At 45.2% G+C, this 13,584-nt stretch overlaps 1 protein-coding gene across 5 annotated transcripts in view; it reads right to left on the reverse strand.

Moving 5' to 3' along the window:
• LOC127596509 (diacylglycerol kinase zeta-like) overlaps nucleotides 1-13,584 on the reverse strand; it is an 81,025-nt gene that overhangs the window by 14,517 nt on the left and 52,924 nt on the right. For all 5 annotated transcript variants that reach the window (XM_052059163.1, XM_052059161.1, XM_052059160.1 and 2 more), the window contains 4 exons: nucleotides 8,478-8,544; nucleotides 6,468-6,508; nucleotides 6,234-6,376; nucleotides 6,041-6,127 (listed from right to left, as the gene is read on the reverse strand). In XM_052059163.1, coding sequence (XP_051915123.1) covers nucleotides 6,041-6,127; nucleotides 6,234-6,376; nucleotides 6,468-6,508; nucleotides 8,478-8,544 — 338 coding nt within the window. The remainder of the gene's footprint in view (nucleotides 1-6,040; nucleotides 6,128-6,233; nucleotides 6,377-6,467; nucleotides 6,509-8,477; nucleotides 8,545-13,584) is intronic.

The raw sequence follows: 13,584 nt of genomic DNA on the forward strand, positions 1-13,584 counted from the left end.
CAACTCAGCGGTGCGAAACAAGGAGCCAGATGAGCTATAGTCCATATTTGCACAGGCTCTTAAATTTTAAGACAGCGTCTCGAAAATCATTCCAATGCAACTGCATGCGAAGGGTCATTTTTGTTGGCTGCAGAGTTTGATGAAAGCAGGAAAGTTACTTAATAAAGTTACTTATGCTATATAGGATCGCCGCGTCCATTAACGAGAGGAACATTCCCCAATGCGATTTTGAATAAATAATCAGACGGCTTCATTAAATCAAAGGCACCCGTTACTTCTTAGGATGTCCCCCGCGATAAGTCAATACGAATATCCTGGGACTTTTTTTTTGACCCCGGGAAGAGTTTGTTTGAACATTTCCACGCCAATGGCAAATTTGAGGAGGAAAAAAAAAAATCCTAAAAAAATAACAAAACATGTTTTTGCGTGTAGGTGTTTGTCAGAGAGAGAGAGAGAGAGAGAGGGTGATGGAGAGAAGCGAAGAGAGGGATGTAATTATCGTGGGAGGGATATTGTTCACCTCTGGCCGAGCGTGGGCAAATTGCTACGCTGCTCATCTGTGTGTGTGTGTGTGTGCACGAATCGAAATACAGTCAAACGATGTGATTCAAGAGCTCTGACGTGCATTTCATTTCTCCCTCCAACTTTTTTTTTTTTTTTTTTTTTGCATTACCATTTCAATCTCTCCCTCGCCCTCTCTCTCTCTCACTCCAAAGTGCACAAATGCCTCTCGGACGACTCATCCCGGCACCTCATCCGCCCACTTGATCCACTCAGGGTTGCAAATCAGACTACCAACACAAACACGGGCACACAGATGAAGCCAATGCATTCCGCCGCTAGGATCACAATATGATGCTGTCAACTTTCTCCGATCGTAGCACTTGCTACTTGAAGTCCAACCAGCTTGTTATATGCTGCACCAGAATTTGAATCGGAATCAGTTTTATTGGCCAAGTATGTAGAACACACAAGGAATTTGTCTCCGGTGTAACACGTTGTATTAGTATCATCGTAAACACGGACGTGACAAATCGCTATGCAAGGACATTTCGTAATGTAAGCGAGACAATGTGCAAAGTATCAAGCAGAGCTAAAGTCAAGTCAAGTCAAGAGTATTTCTCGCGCACTTTCAAACAGCCATTGCTGCATACAAAGTGCTGTACATGGAGCGATTTAACATACACAATAAACAGTAAGACGAATCGGTAATAAAGGCGGTAGAAAGCATCATCCATTCATCCATCCATCATCTACCGCTTATCCGGGGCCGGGTCGCGGGGGCAACAGCTTTAGCAGGGAAGCCCAGACTTCCCTCTCCCTAGCTACTTCTTCCAGCTCTCCCCGGGGGATCCCGAGTCGTTCCCATGCAAGCTGGGTGACATAGTCTCTCCAGCGTGTCCTGGGTCTTCCTCGGGGTCTCCTCCCGGTGGGACATGCCCGGAACACCTCACCCGGGAGGCACTCAGGAGGCATCCGAATCAGATGCCCAAGCCACCTCATCTGGCTCCTTTCGATGTGGAGGAGAAGCGGCTAGCCTCGGAGCCCCTCCCGGATGACTGAGCTTCTCACCTTATCTCTAAGGGAGAGCCCGGACACCCTGCGGAGAAAACTCATTTCGGCCGCTTGTATCCGGGATCTCGGTCTTTCGGTCACGACCCATAGCTCGTGACCATAGATGAGGGTTGGGACGTAGATCGACCGGTAAATTGAGAGCTTCGCCCTTTGGCTCAGCTCCTTCTTCACCACCACAGACCGATACAACGTCCTGCTTGGTAGAAAGCACCAAGCAGTAAAATCAAGAACAAATCTAAGTCATGCTGAGTCGAACGCCAAAGAAAAGTGATCAGTGGTGGAATACAATACGATGGCAGTTTGTACTGTTGGCGCAAAAAAAATCATTGAACCATTTTAGAGTGACCAGTAGCAGTATTTGTAGTACAAGAAGAGTGACTACGTCAGTGACTGTTTAGGGAGTTAATGGCTAGAATTAGCGAAATAGTCCTCACTCAACAATGTAGTTGTTTTTTTGTTTTTTTTTAAACATTCTGGCTTATCCACTTGTAGTAATGTGGACGTATGCAGAGAAAATACGAATGATCCGGGGGGCTCTATAGAATATGTCAATCATAAGTACCTCGAGTGATGGACTACATAACTTCTGCATCTTCTAAAACGGCTTTTTCCCAAAATTATATTGACTCAAGGCACATGTTTCATTTGTGTGTGTGTGGTGGGGTGGGGGGGGGGGGGTCACACCAGCAAACATAAAGTAGTGATCATTTTGACGCTTACTCGTGAACATGTAAGGCCATAAATGTGCCCACTAGTTCACTAATAAGATCATTTTGACGCTTACTCGTGAACATGTAAGGCCATAAATGTGCCCACTAGTTCACTAGTAAGATCATTTTGAGGCTTACTGGTTGACATGTAAGCCACAAAATGCCCACTAGTTCACTAGTAAGATCATTTTGAGGCTTACTAGTTGACATGTCAGCCGCAAAACGCCCACTAGTTCACTGGTAAGATCATTTTGACGCCTACTAGTGAACATGTAAGCCAGAAAACACTCACTAGTTAACTAGTAAGGTCATTTTGACACTTACTAGTGAACATGTAAGCCACAAAACGCCCACTAGTTCACTAGTAAGATCATTTTGAGGCTTACTTGTTGACATGTAAGCCACAAAATGCCCACTAGTTCACTAGTAAGATCATTTTGAGGCTTACTAGTTGACATGTCAGCCGCAAAACGCCCACTAGTTCACTGGTAAGATCATTTTGACGCTTACTAGTGAACATGTAAGCCACAAAACGCTCACTAGTTCACTAGTAAGATCATTTTGATGCCTACTAGTGAATATGTAAGCCAGAAAACACTCACTAGTTTAACTAGTAAGGTCATTTTGACACTTACTAGTGAACATGTAAGCCACAAAACGCCCACTAGTCCACTAGTAAGATCATTTTGACGCCTACTAGTGAACATGTAAGCCACAAAACACTCACTAGTTAACTAGTAAGGTCATTTTGACACTTACTAGTGAACATGAAAGCCACAAAACGCCCACTAGTTCACTAGTAAGATCATTTTGACGCCTACTAGTGAACATGTAAGCCACAAAACACTCACTAGTTAACTAGTAAGGTCATTTTGACACTTACTAGTGAACATGTAAGCCACAAAACGCCCACTAGTTCACTAGTAAGATCATTTTGAGGCTTACTTGTTGACATGTAAGCCGCAAAACGCCCACTAGTTCACTCGTAAGATACTACTACTCCACTGCAGTGCTTCCAAGCATTTACAAGTTCCATCCGATCCTACTTGGTACATCGGCACATTTCCAACTTGGATCAAAGAGCCTTGAATAAAATCATTTTATTCGCGTTGCTGTTCTTTTTCTCAAAAAAAAAAGCTCATCATTTCTAAAATACTGGGGGTGCTTCCGTTTGTTTTGTTAAAGGATGCAAAACGAAAAAATAAAATAGACAAGTCAAATCCCACATTTGAACCAAATCTGGGGTTTGACTTTGATGACACGATTTAATTTAATTTAATTACACGGGTGAAATGAACACGAGGACTTTTTTTTACCCCCCCCCCCCTCCCATTCAATTACCAATGAATGTGGGTTGCCTCAGTGCAAAAGACGTTGCGTTTTATGCGGAGGCAGGGCAAGCTCAAAACCATGAATGCATTCGCACACACACACACATTCAGGTTTCATTTAGCTGCTTCTCCCACAGCAAAAGAAGGAATGTAAATAAACGGTATTATTCATGAGTACAGTATACTCCTCCACGGGAATAGTCAATGCGTACACCCAGGCTCAGATACATGAAAGGGCGGAGAATTATTCCTGCCTACTTGACGCAGGCAGATTCTGCCATCTAAAAGCCTCGACAATCCCAACAGCCCCGACTCACCGTGAGCCGTGTCGACTGTACTCTGTTCTCCGAATGGGTTGTCATCACGTCATTTATTTCTCAAGCCTCCGATATGCCTCTTTGCTAAAAGCTCGTCGTGTGTTCAGTGATTTATGCACGCATTTTTCCAAACATCCAAAGCAGCACTTCTTTTACACTCTACGGACAAGAATTAAGTGGACGCTCGGCGAATCATTGGTGAAAATGAAGGGCCGAACCCGCCATGATTGGAACTGCGGACGGTGACGGCACTTCATTTACACCCTCAAGTTTTCTCCATCCCCCCCCCGAAGGTCCTTTTCGCACATCATATCGTACGAATGACATCCCGGCGCAAACACGCCCTCAAAGGTTTGACAGCAAAGTGCAGTTTTGCACCCGTTGTCCCTCGGACTGCACACATGACGAATTATAAATGCTAGTTGTGCGCCAAGATCACTGATCACTGATGAATAAAAAATAACAATCATAATAATAATAATAATTAAATGATGTGAAGGTAAATTGTAAATAGTACTGTGATTTATCCATTTGTGTTCATATTGTATTTAATTGAAAGATGTTTGTTGTTGTTTTTTTTTCTCTTCTTCTTTCTACATACATTCTTGCTGCTGGAGGCTGTAAATTTCCCCATTGTGGGACAAATAAAGGATATCTTATCTTATCTTATCTTACTGTGGCATTACAAGGGCAGTTCGGAAGAGACTCGTTTGCTTAATTTAATTTGTCAAAACGTTTAGAACTGCCGACTGAACCTGTTATTTTGCTTTGGCCCCTTCTGTTGTTTTTTTTTTTGTTTTGTTTTTGAACTATATTTATTTGTTTCATTCCATACGTTATTGTGGTTGATTAAATGCAATATAACATACTGCACGGTGTCCTTCAGTTCCACGAAAGGCATCTTTGAATAAAACGCATTAGGAAATTATTATTATTATTATTATAACTACTATTCTAAAAAGATGAAATCATCAGAATGAGAGCGAGGGAACCCGACCGAGGAGGCGGAAATGGGACCGTCCATCAGGCTGGGCCCAGGTCGAATTGCCGTCTTTCTTGACGCATCATTACTTGGGCAACGGAGCTTTTGGAGAGTGGGAGGGACGTCATTCGGGGCGACATGTCTTGTCCCGGTCGGGAGCGTTCCCTCGCTCAAAATATGTTTCCCAAAGACTGGACTAAGGGGGTTGGGGAAATTTTTGAGATGGAGAAACTGACATTTCCTCTTTGAGGCGAACAAGAAAAATTTGAGACATTATGGGATACCTGGATAAAATTTACGGAAACCTAAGGTAGTGCTTGAACAGATAGTTGAGTTACCCTATTGGCCCCATTCCACTCAAGTTTATTTTTGTTGATTATTATTATTTTATTATTATTATTATTACTTTTCTACTCATATGGCACAGTGTTCAGGACATTGTATAGGTGGGAGGGCAGTAATTGTAACCCGGGATGTCAATATATGTATGTACTATTTTGATGCCCGGAGCTGGTGTGGTTCTATGTACTTAAACACGTGACCATGTTTTTCTTTTTTCTAACTGTTTGAAAAAATTCATTAAAAAGTTTAATAACAAAAAAAAATATGTTTCCACTGAGTGGCGGCAAATTTGCACCCGCTTTTCTAAGGCATTATTGGCGTCACTCAAACTGCGCGTGGCTATTCGCGCTCCGGGATAGCGAATTAGCCGTTGTTTATCAATGAGGCTCATTTGCATAGAGGTGAGCAATTTCTCCACCAAATATATGCAGATGACATCATTTAAATATGCGCATATACCACAGTTAGGGACCATTCTGAGCATTTTTGTGCATTTGCGGATTAGGCAGGCACCATTTGTTTGCTCCGTTTTTTTCCCCAGTTAGCGCCGCGCAAAAGTTTTACTGCATGTTTGAGAAGGTTGAGAAGGTTCCACCTCACCTGCTCCCCCTCATGAGAACCAGCACGATCAAAAATAAAGAGCTGAATGGAAAGCATTCACTCGAAATATTACTGGCTTTAAAACAGGGAAGGGTCTTTTTCAACTTCACGCTTGAAGAAATAAGGATCGCTCCGTCTGAATGAACGTGAAAAGTTGAGGCGGAAATGAAAGTACATCCTTACTTGTTTGAAGAAGGCGAAATTGGAGAAAGACAGGGAGACACGGGGAAGACAAACACTTCATCGGGGTTCTGACATAAGGTGCTTGCCCTAAAAGATGACCCCCCCCCCAAAAAAAACAGGTTAAGACAATTAAAAAATAAATTATATGAGGGTGGGTCAAGTCAGCGTGTTAAAGGCAAAAATTCTAACCTACCTGTTTTCGGCCGAACGGGGGGAAGGATGAACCAGGTCGGGCATGGCCGTTGGGGAGGTGCCGACCGTCATCGTAACAATCAGTTCCGGGTCGAGGATAAAAAGTTCCTCGTGGGAGATTTCGGACACGTAGTTGAGATGTTCCTGATGGAGCGATTGGCATTTCAAGGCAAGGAACCGAGGAGTCACGTGGCAACGCGTCACCCAAAAGCCTCCAAAGAGGAGATCAACCCACCTGTGCTCGGTCGATCCTATAAAAACGGTCGGCCGTTGTCGCTGCGGAGAGAAAGTACAATTTTTTTACGAGAAGTGTAAAAGTGTTGTCTTTTCGACGAAATATACGAAATCCCCTTCACTCAACTCAACTCAAAGGTTGCGCCGCTCCGCGAGTGCCGCAATTAAAGACGAGGTGCTACGACGGAGCTCATTTGCATTCCATAAGATCATACGGTAATCTTCGCCGGAGAGAACGTGCCGACACCAAATGAAATATAGAGAGAAATAATCTTTTCTTGGTTTACAGTATCCCGACCCAACCCCCCGACCCCCCACCCCTACAATCCGAGTTTCATGGAAATCAGGTGCCTTAGAACCTAAAATACGCTCCGAGCTGGAAAAGTAGCAAATTTTTATCATGCAAACGAGTGAGGCGGGTTTTATTGCGCAAAAGGTTTTCCTTCCACTGTATTTATTATTCCATAACAACGACACCGAATTTCCTTTTATTGTGCTCACATCCTGACTGCATCTTTTTGGGGGGGGTTCAAAATTCCACAAGGATTCTTTTGAACTCGTTAGGAATTCCTCCAATGTTTGATGGCGAGATGTTTTTGTTCTTCTTCAAAGCCCCTCGCAAAATACGAGTCGGGTTGGAATTATTTTGGGGGTTTGAAGTGACGGCAAATGTGTACTTTTTATCGGATAGGTTTTCTATGGTCACGAGCTATGGGTCGTGACCGAAAGAACGAGATCCCGGATACAAGCGGCCGAAATGAGTTTTCTCCGCAGGGTGTCCGGGCTCTCCCTTAGAGGTAAGGTGAGAAGCTCGGTCATCCGGGAGGGGCTCAGAGTCGAGCCGCTTCTCCTCCACATCGAGAGGAGCCAGATGAGGTGGCTTGGGCATCTGATTCGGATGCCTCCTGAACGTGTCCCCGGTGAGGTGTTCCGGGCATGTCCCACCGGGAGGAGACCCCGAGGAAGACCCAGGACACGCTGGAGAGACTATGTCACCCAGCTGGCCTGGGAACGACTCGGGATCCCCCGGGGAGAGCTGGAAGAAGTAGCTAGGGAGAGGGAAGTCTGGGCTTCCCTGCTAAAGCTGTTGCCCCCGCGACCCGGCCCCGGATAAGCGGTAGAAGATGGATGGATGGGTTTTAACCGCCAGCTCATTTTCCACACAGCACCTGTCCTCATTAGGGCCACGGGAACACCCACGTCGCCCCATTTAGAGTCTTTTGAATTTTTGGGACGCGGAAGGAAAGCGCTGAACACCCGCGGAGAAAATATATCAAGCGCGGGTTCAGCGCGATGCCAGGTTTTCAACCATCCATCCAAATTAACATGGCCAGATCGCCTTCATTTGGGCGACGGGTGAGCCGGAGCCCATCCCCGGCTGACTTTGAGCGAGAGGCGGGGTCCACTACAGACCAATCGCAGGGCACACCTAAGAAAAAACGACCATTCACACTCACGTTCACACGTCGGGGCAATTTAGATTCTTCAATGAACCTAACATGCATGTCCCCTGAATGTGCATGTGTGTGTGTGTGTGGGTCGGTTGGTCAAATTGCGCCGTGCCACCGGTTTTAAACGAGCAACGGCAAACTCTAATGATGACTTACTTTGACCGAAAGTCCAATCAATATGTTTGACAATGTTATGCATGGCAGGCGGCGTTTATTAGCATCAGGAGGCAGGAGTTTCCCCAGACGCCCGCGTGTTGGCAGCCAAAGCAAAAGCTGTTAACAAGTGAAAATAATGAACTGTGTGGGTTGTCTCTCGGGCAGCCATCTGAGCCGCGGAAAGCATGAAACTTGGAGTCATTTAAGCAAAAGTTTAAGCTGCAAAGTTCTATCAGCCTCCGGGCGAAGTTAGGAAAAAAAAAAAATCGGCAAATTCAAAAGCGGTGTTGTTTTTCATCATTTCAGGGTGGGATTGGACCTTCGTAAAACCGCAATTCCTACTCTGAATGACCGACAATTCATACCCCCCGAATGGAAAAGATTGACGAGGGATGATCACTTACAATCGAGGAAACACCACTTTGGCGACAATCGCTGCAAGGAAACATTCTTCGTCTTGACAGCTTCCTCCTAAAACAGAAATCAGACTCTTTGAAAGTGTTCAACAAAGAGAATCTGAGGCTGAAGAATGAGAACTGGAAACACACACGCAACATGCAGCCACGTCCTTAAAACATTGAACAACAGAAATCACAAAGACTCTGAAAGATAAAAGCCGCACGATCTGCATGACGCCCGGACGTATTTATTTAAGTCCTGACACTACGCCGTTCTGTCTAAATAAAAAAAAACATCTCTCTCTCATTTCCTCTGGTACGCATTCGGTCGTAGGCAACAAGTTCCAAACCTTGTGTGATGTATACAGAGGCGGCTACGGGAACACGAGCTCCCGACTGCCAACTACAACATCTCCTCTGATCTCGAGGCAACATATCAAAGGCGAGCTACAGAAAAAAAAAACGCATTCTGGAATTCCTCGGTGTTTTGTTTTTTTTTGACCAATGACTTGATCAAACATACATCAGGATTTCAGACTATCTACAAAGGTGCTCCCACCCCCACCCATACAAACACCCAACAAAAATTGTCTCATTCATTCATTCATCTTCCGAGCCGCTTGATCCTCACTAGGGTCGCGGGGGGTGCTGGAGCCTATCCCAGCTCTCTTCGGGCAGTTTGCGGGGGACACCCTGAACCGGTTGCCAGCCAATCGCAGGGCACACAGAGACCAACAACCATCCACGCTCACGCTCACACTCACACCTCGGGACAATTTTGAGTGTTCAATCAGCCTGCAATGCATGTTTTTGGAATGTGGGAGGAAACCGGAGCACCCGGAGAAAACCCACGCAGGCCCAGGGAGAACATGCAAACTCCACACAGGGAGGCCGGAGCTGGAATCGAACCCGGTACCTCTGCACTGTGAAGCCGACGTGCTAACCACTGGGCTACTGGGCCGCACTCAGCCTCATTAAATATTTGAAATTATAAACAAAAACAAGAACATTGAAAGAAAAATAAATAAAAATAATAAAATGTGAGATTTGGAGCTGTGCATCATCTTCAGTGGTAGAAAATGCTCCAATCGATCCAGGAATAGGATCAATAAACAGTCATCTAGAGGGCCCAAATTTGCATCCCTGTTGAGTGTTTAACTCTCAATAATAAAAACGGGACTCTTCCTGTGATGTAATGTCAATTCATTTGAGACGAAAAAGGGTCGGGCACGTTGCCGCTGTCAAGCAATAATAACAACAAGACCTTCATCGCTGGTTCCCGTGCCTTTTCTACGTCACTTTGGCCACTTTCTTCCAGCAACGAGCAACTTCTGCTAGATTGAACCGATATTTTCAGTCAAGCTATTTCGACATTGAAGCTAGCTGCAATTTAGCCAACTGCTATTTTACTGCCATTTATTGTTGTTCCAATTATTCGGGAGGAATAAGAAGTTTGGAACCTCGAAAATTCCAAACGTGTTCCAACCCCAACTGAAAGCCACCGATCAAAAAAAACACAATGACATCAAGCACTTTGTGACAAAGCCAGATCAAATACCAACACTGCCGTTCTTTAACATCGCCGCTCGCGCGTCATTGTGCTGCTAACAAAGCGACTGCGCGCCGCGCATCCCATCAGTAAACAGAAGCGATGAACATCATCGCTCTCCAGAGAGCAAGAGATCAAAACAGTGCTGCATCCTTCCGGTTGCTATGCAACACAAAGGCTCAACAACAACAACAACTCCATCCATTCATTTTTCGGAAGCCTCGAGATTTATTCACACGGCATCAAACCAAATATACAAAATGGAATCATACTGAAAACGAAAATGCCCACAATTAAGACGCTAAGCCTTGCTGATGTAACAAAAGCACCCCGCGGAAATTAGTCCGGTGTCTTTCTTTGCTCGTTGGTTATGGCCGAGCGGCAGCGGACGGGAGGCGCCGCTTGATTTCGGGTACACAATGGAAGCGGCGCCGGGGCCAGCATGCCGTCAAAAGCGCAGCGACCGTCTTCCCTACTTCACACAAGTCGCGGTGACAGAGCATGACAGCATCGCAAGAATCCCAGAGGCAAGAACTCCACCCCCCCCCACCCCCCGCACCCGGGCCGCCAAGATGAAAGACAGATCAAAAATAAATAATAATAAAAAGGGGGATAAGGCAGGCATCGGCGAGAGGGACACAAATGAAGGAAGATGGAGGAGATGAGAGCTTTTCCCGCATAGCCATCGCCTCCAAGCGTCGATTAAATTCTATAGGTGAGGCTTGTTTGCATACCGTATGGCTCTGCGCATCGTGGCGCTCACCTCCGAAAATACTGGAAGGGGGTGAGGGCAATTTATTTACCTGCTGTGGAATGATTTAAATCAGGGGTGCCCACCATTAGGTAGATCCTGATCTACCGGTAGATCTAAGACAGGTACCAAGTAGATCCGAGGAGTGTCGAGAAGAAAAACAAACAAACAACCATTTGTGTGTCTTTGTACATGTTAGTAATATATTTTTTGTGTTAATATACACTGCACACTAATCAGTCTCATTTTCACAAAAAAAAATAAAATAAAAAATAAAATCCATCCATCCATTTTCTGAACCGCTTAATCCTCACTAGGGTCGCGGGGAGTGCTAGAGCCTATACCAGCCGTCTTCGGGCAGTAGGCGGGGGACACCCTGAATCAGTTGCCAGCCAATCGCAGGGCACACGGAGACAAACAACCATCCACGCTCACATTCACACCTAGGGACAATTTTTTAGAGCGTCCAATCAGCCTACCATGCATGTTTTTGGAATGTGGGAGGAAACCGGAGCACCCGGAGAAAACCCACGCAGGCCCGGGGAGAACATGCAAACTCCACACAGGGAGGCTGGAGCTGGAATCGAACCCGGTACCTCTGCACTGTAAAGCCGACGTGCTAACCACTGGACTACCGGGCCGCCGGAGAATAAAATAAAGCAGTTAAATCTTAAATTTGTGTGTGTGTGTGTGCGTGCGCTCGCCGGTAAGGGTAGATCCCGTGAGGTTAGTTGATCAAAAAGTAGATCTTCGATCCAAAAAGTTTGGGCACCCCTGATTTAAATAGTTGCCACACATTCTTGTAAGGTCATTACTATCCCGCCTGGAAAGTAATATCATACTCATCCTAACAAGCAGCAGAGCATTCTTGTTCTTTGATGGCGTTCCAATGCCTTGAGTCCCATTAAAGATAATACCGGTAACAACTAAGAGACATACCGTGGGTAAAGTTAAGAGGCTCGATCGATGATTTTATAGTATTTTGAAAAGAAAAAAAAATGGAGATGCTAAAATGTGTCTTCCTAATAGTTCATATAGTCATGGATTATACCAGCATTTCTCCTTTGTACCAGAAACAGAGTCCAAGTTGAGACTCAATTTTTTTAACCTGAACAAGTCCCGGGCGGCCCGGTAGTCCAGTGGTTAGCACGTCGGCTTCACAGTGCAGAGGTACCGGGTTCGATTCCAGCTCCGGCCTCCCTGTGTGGAGTTTGCATGTTCTCCCCGGGCCTGCGTGGGTTTTCTCCGGGTGCTCCGGTTTCCTCCCACATTCCAAAAACATGCGTGGCAGGCTGATTGAACACTCTAAATGTGTGAGTGTGAGTGCGAATGGTTGTTCGTCTCTGTGTGCCCTGCGATTGGCTGGCAACCGATTCAGGGTGTCCCCCGCCTACTGCCCGAAGATGGCTGGGATAGGCTGCAGCACCCCCCGCGACCCTAGTGAGGATCAAGCGGCTCGGAAGATGAATGAATGAATGAATGAACAAGTCCCCAGAACTATTAAAAACATGTATACGTGTATTAAAAAAAGTGTATTATTTTTTTGACAGCACATTCCTTTATTAGAACCATAACTTGGACAAAATGTTCGATCCAGATTTTCAACATGAAAAGGTGCACTTTTCATGTTGTGCAATGTAACCCCCTTGAGTGAAGAACCTTTTCAGGTTTTGCACGTGGGTGTTTGTTGTGCGCACAGGCGTTTGATGTGTGCTTTTTAAAGAATATCAAGCAGGATATGGGAAAGGAAGCAAAAATGTTGATCTCTCTTGGTGGAACGCTTCGGCAGTCAATCGATCTCACTCGCTATCTGGCCATCGCAACAGTGACCATGTGTAACCGTTTGGCGGGAATTTTAGCTCTGGGGTGAGAGGTTTTCGTGATTACAATAAAAGGTTTCAGCGGCTGAAGCAGAAAACCGTCATCAGGCGGATATCAAAACAAGCTAAAAAAAAAGTGTTGGAACTATTGGCGAACTTTCTTCTTAATTGGTGCGCTACTGGTGAGTTCACCTCTAAAAGTCACGTCTCAAAGCTGTTCGTGAGAAAAATGGCTGAAATTACAGTCGAGAGAACATGCGGCAAGTGACGCTTAATTAGTTGGCTCGATCCATAGCTGCTGTTTCATTTCAGGATGGGAATTCTTTTTTTTTTTTCTGCAAATGGAGTAGACATGTTGTTCCTTTTGCTGAGACAGAAGCACAGGAACAAAATTAATTAACTCACCCTTCACATATACACTCTCGGGGGTTGAGAGTAAAGGGGATGATCAAACTAGTTGGTTGGTTGAACTGCAATTTTTGTTGAGGGGGAAAAAAAAAAAGTGATGACCCTGGAATTTGAAACTGAAATTATTGCAATGTAGCACTTGCGTCATTTGCTCAATACAATATGTCCTGAAATTTTTTTTAAGTCCCTGCCAATTCAGCCTCGTTTATCTGAAGAGATGAAATTAACGGACGCAGGCAGAAATAATTTCGGCACTCCCATCACAGCAGCCAACAGATCAGTAATTCATTTTTCTTTTGTATTTTTTCTTCGCAAAGGGTCCATTATAATGGCAAAATGGAACTTTTTTTGGTTTGCCCGCCCATAAAGCATGAATTCAAACAATTAACACTTTTCTTGCGACTTGCTTAGTCCCGAATCTGCAAGCGAGGGTGTTCTGTTACACCCCTACGACGCATTTCTCAGCCATCGACTTGGCAGCCAGGCTGGCCCGAAATTGTGTTTGGCTACCGAGTCGGGGAGACGGTCTTCAAACAGAAGGAGGGCAGAAGCATCATTGCTCTTCAACCTTTGCAACTTCTATGA

This window comes from Hippocampus zosterae, chromosome 2 (assembly GCF_025434085.1).
Source record: "Hippocampus zosterae strain Florida chromosome 2, ASM2543408v3, whole genome shotgun sequence".
NCBI classification, from domain to species: domain Eukaryota; kingdom Metazoa; phylum Chordata; class Actinopteri; order Syngnathiformes; family Syngnathidae; genus Hippocampus; species Hippocampus zosterae.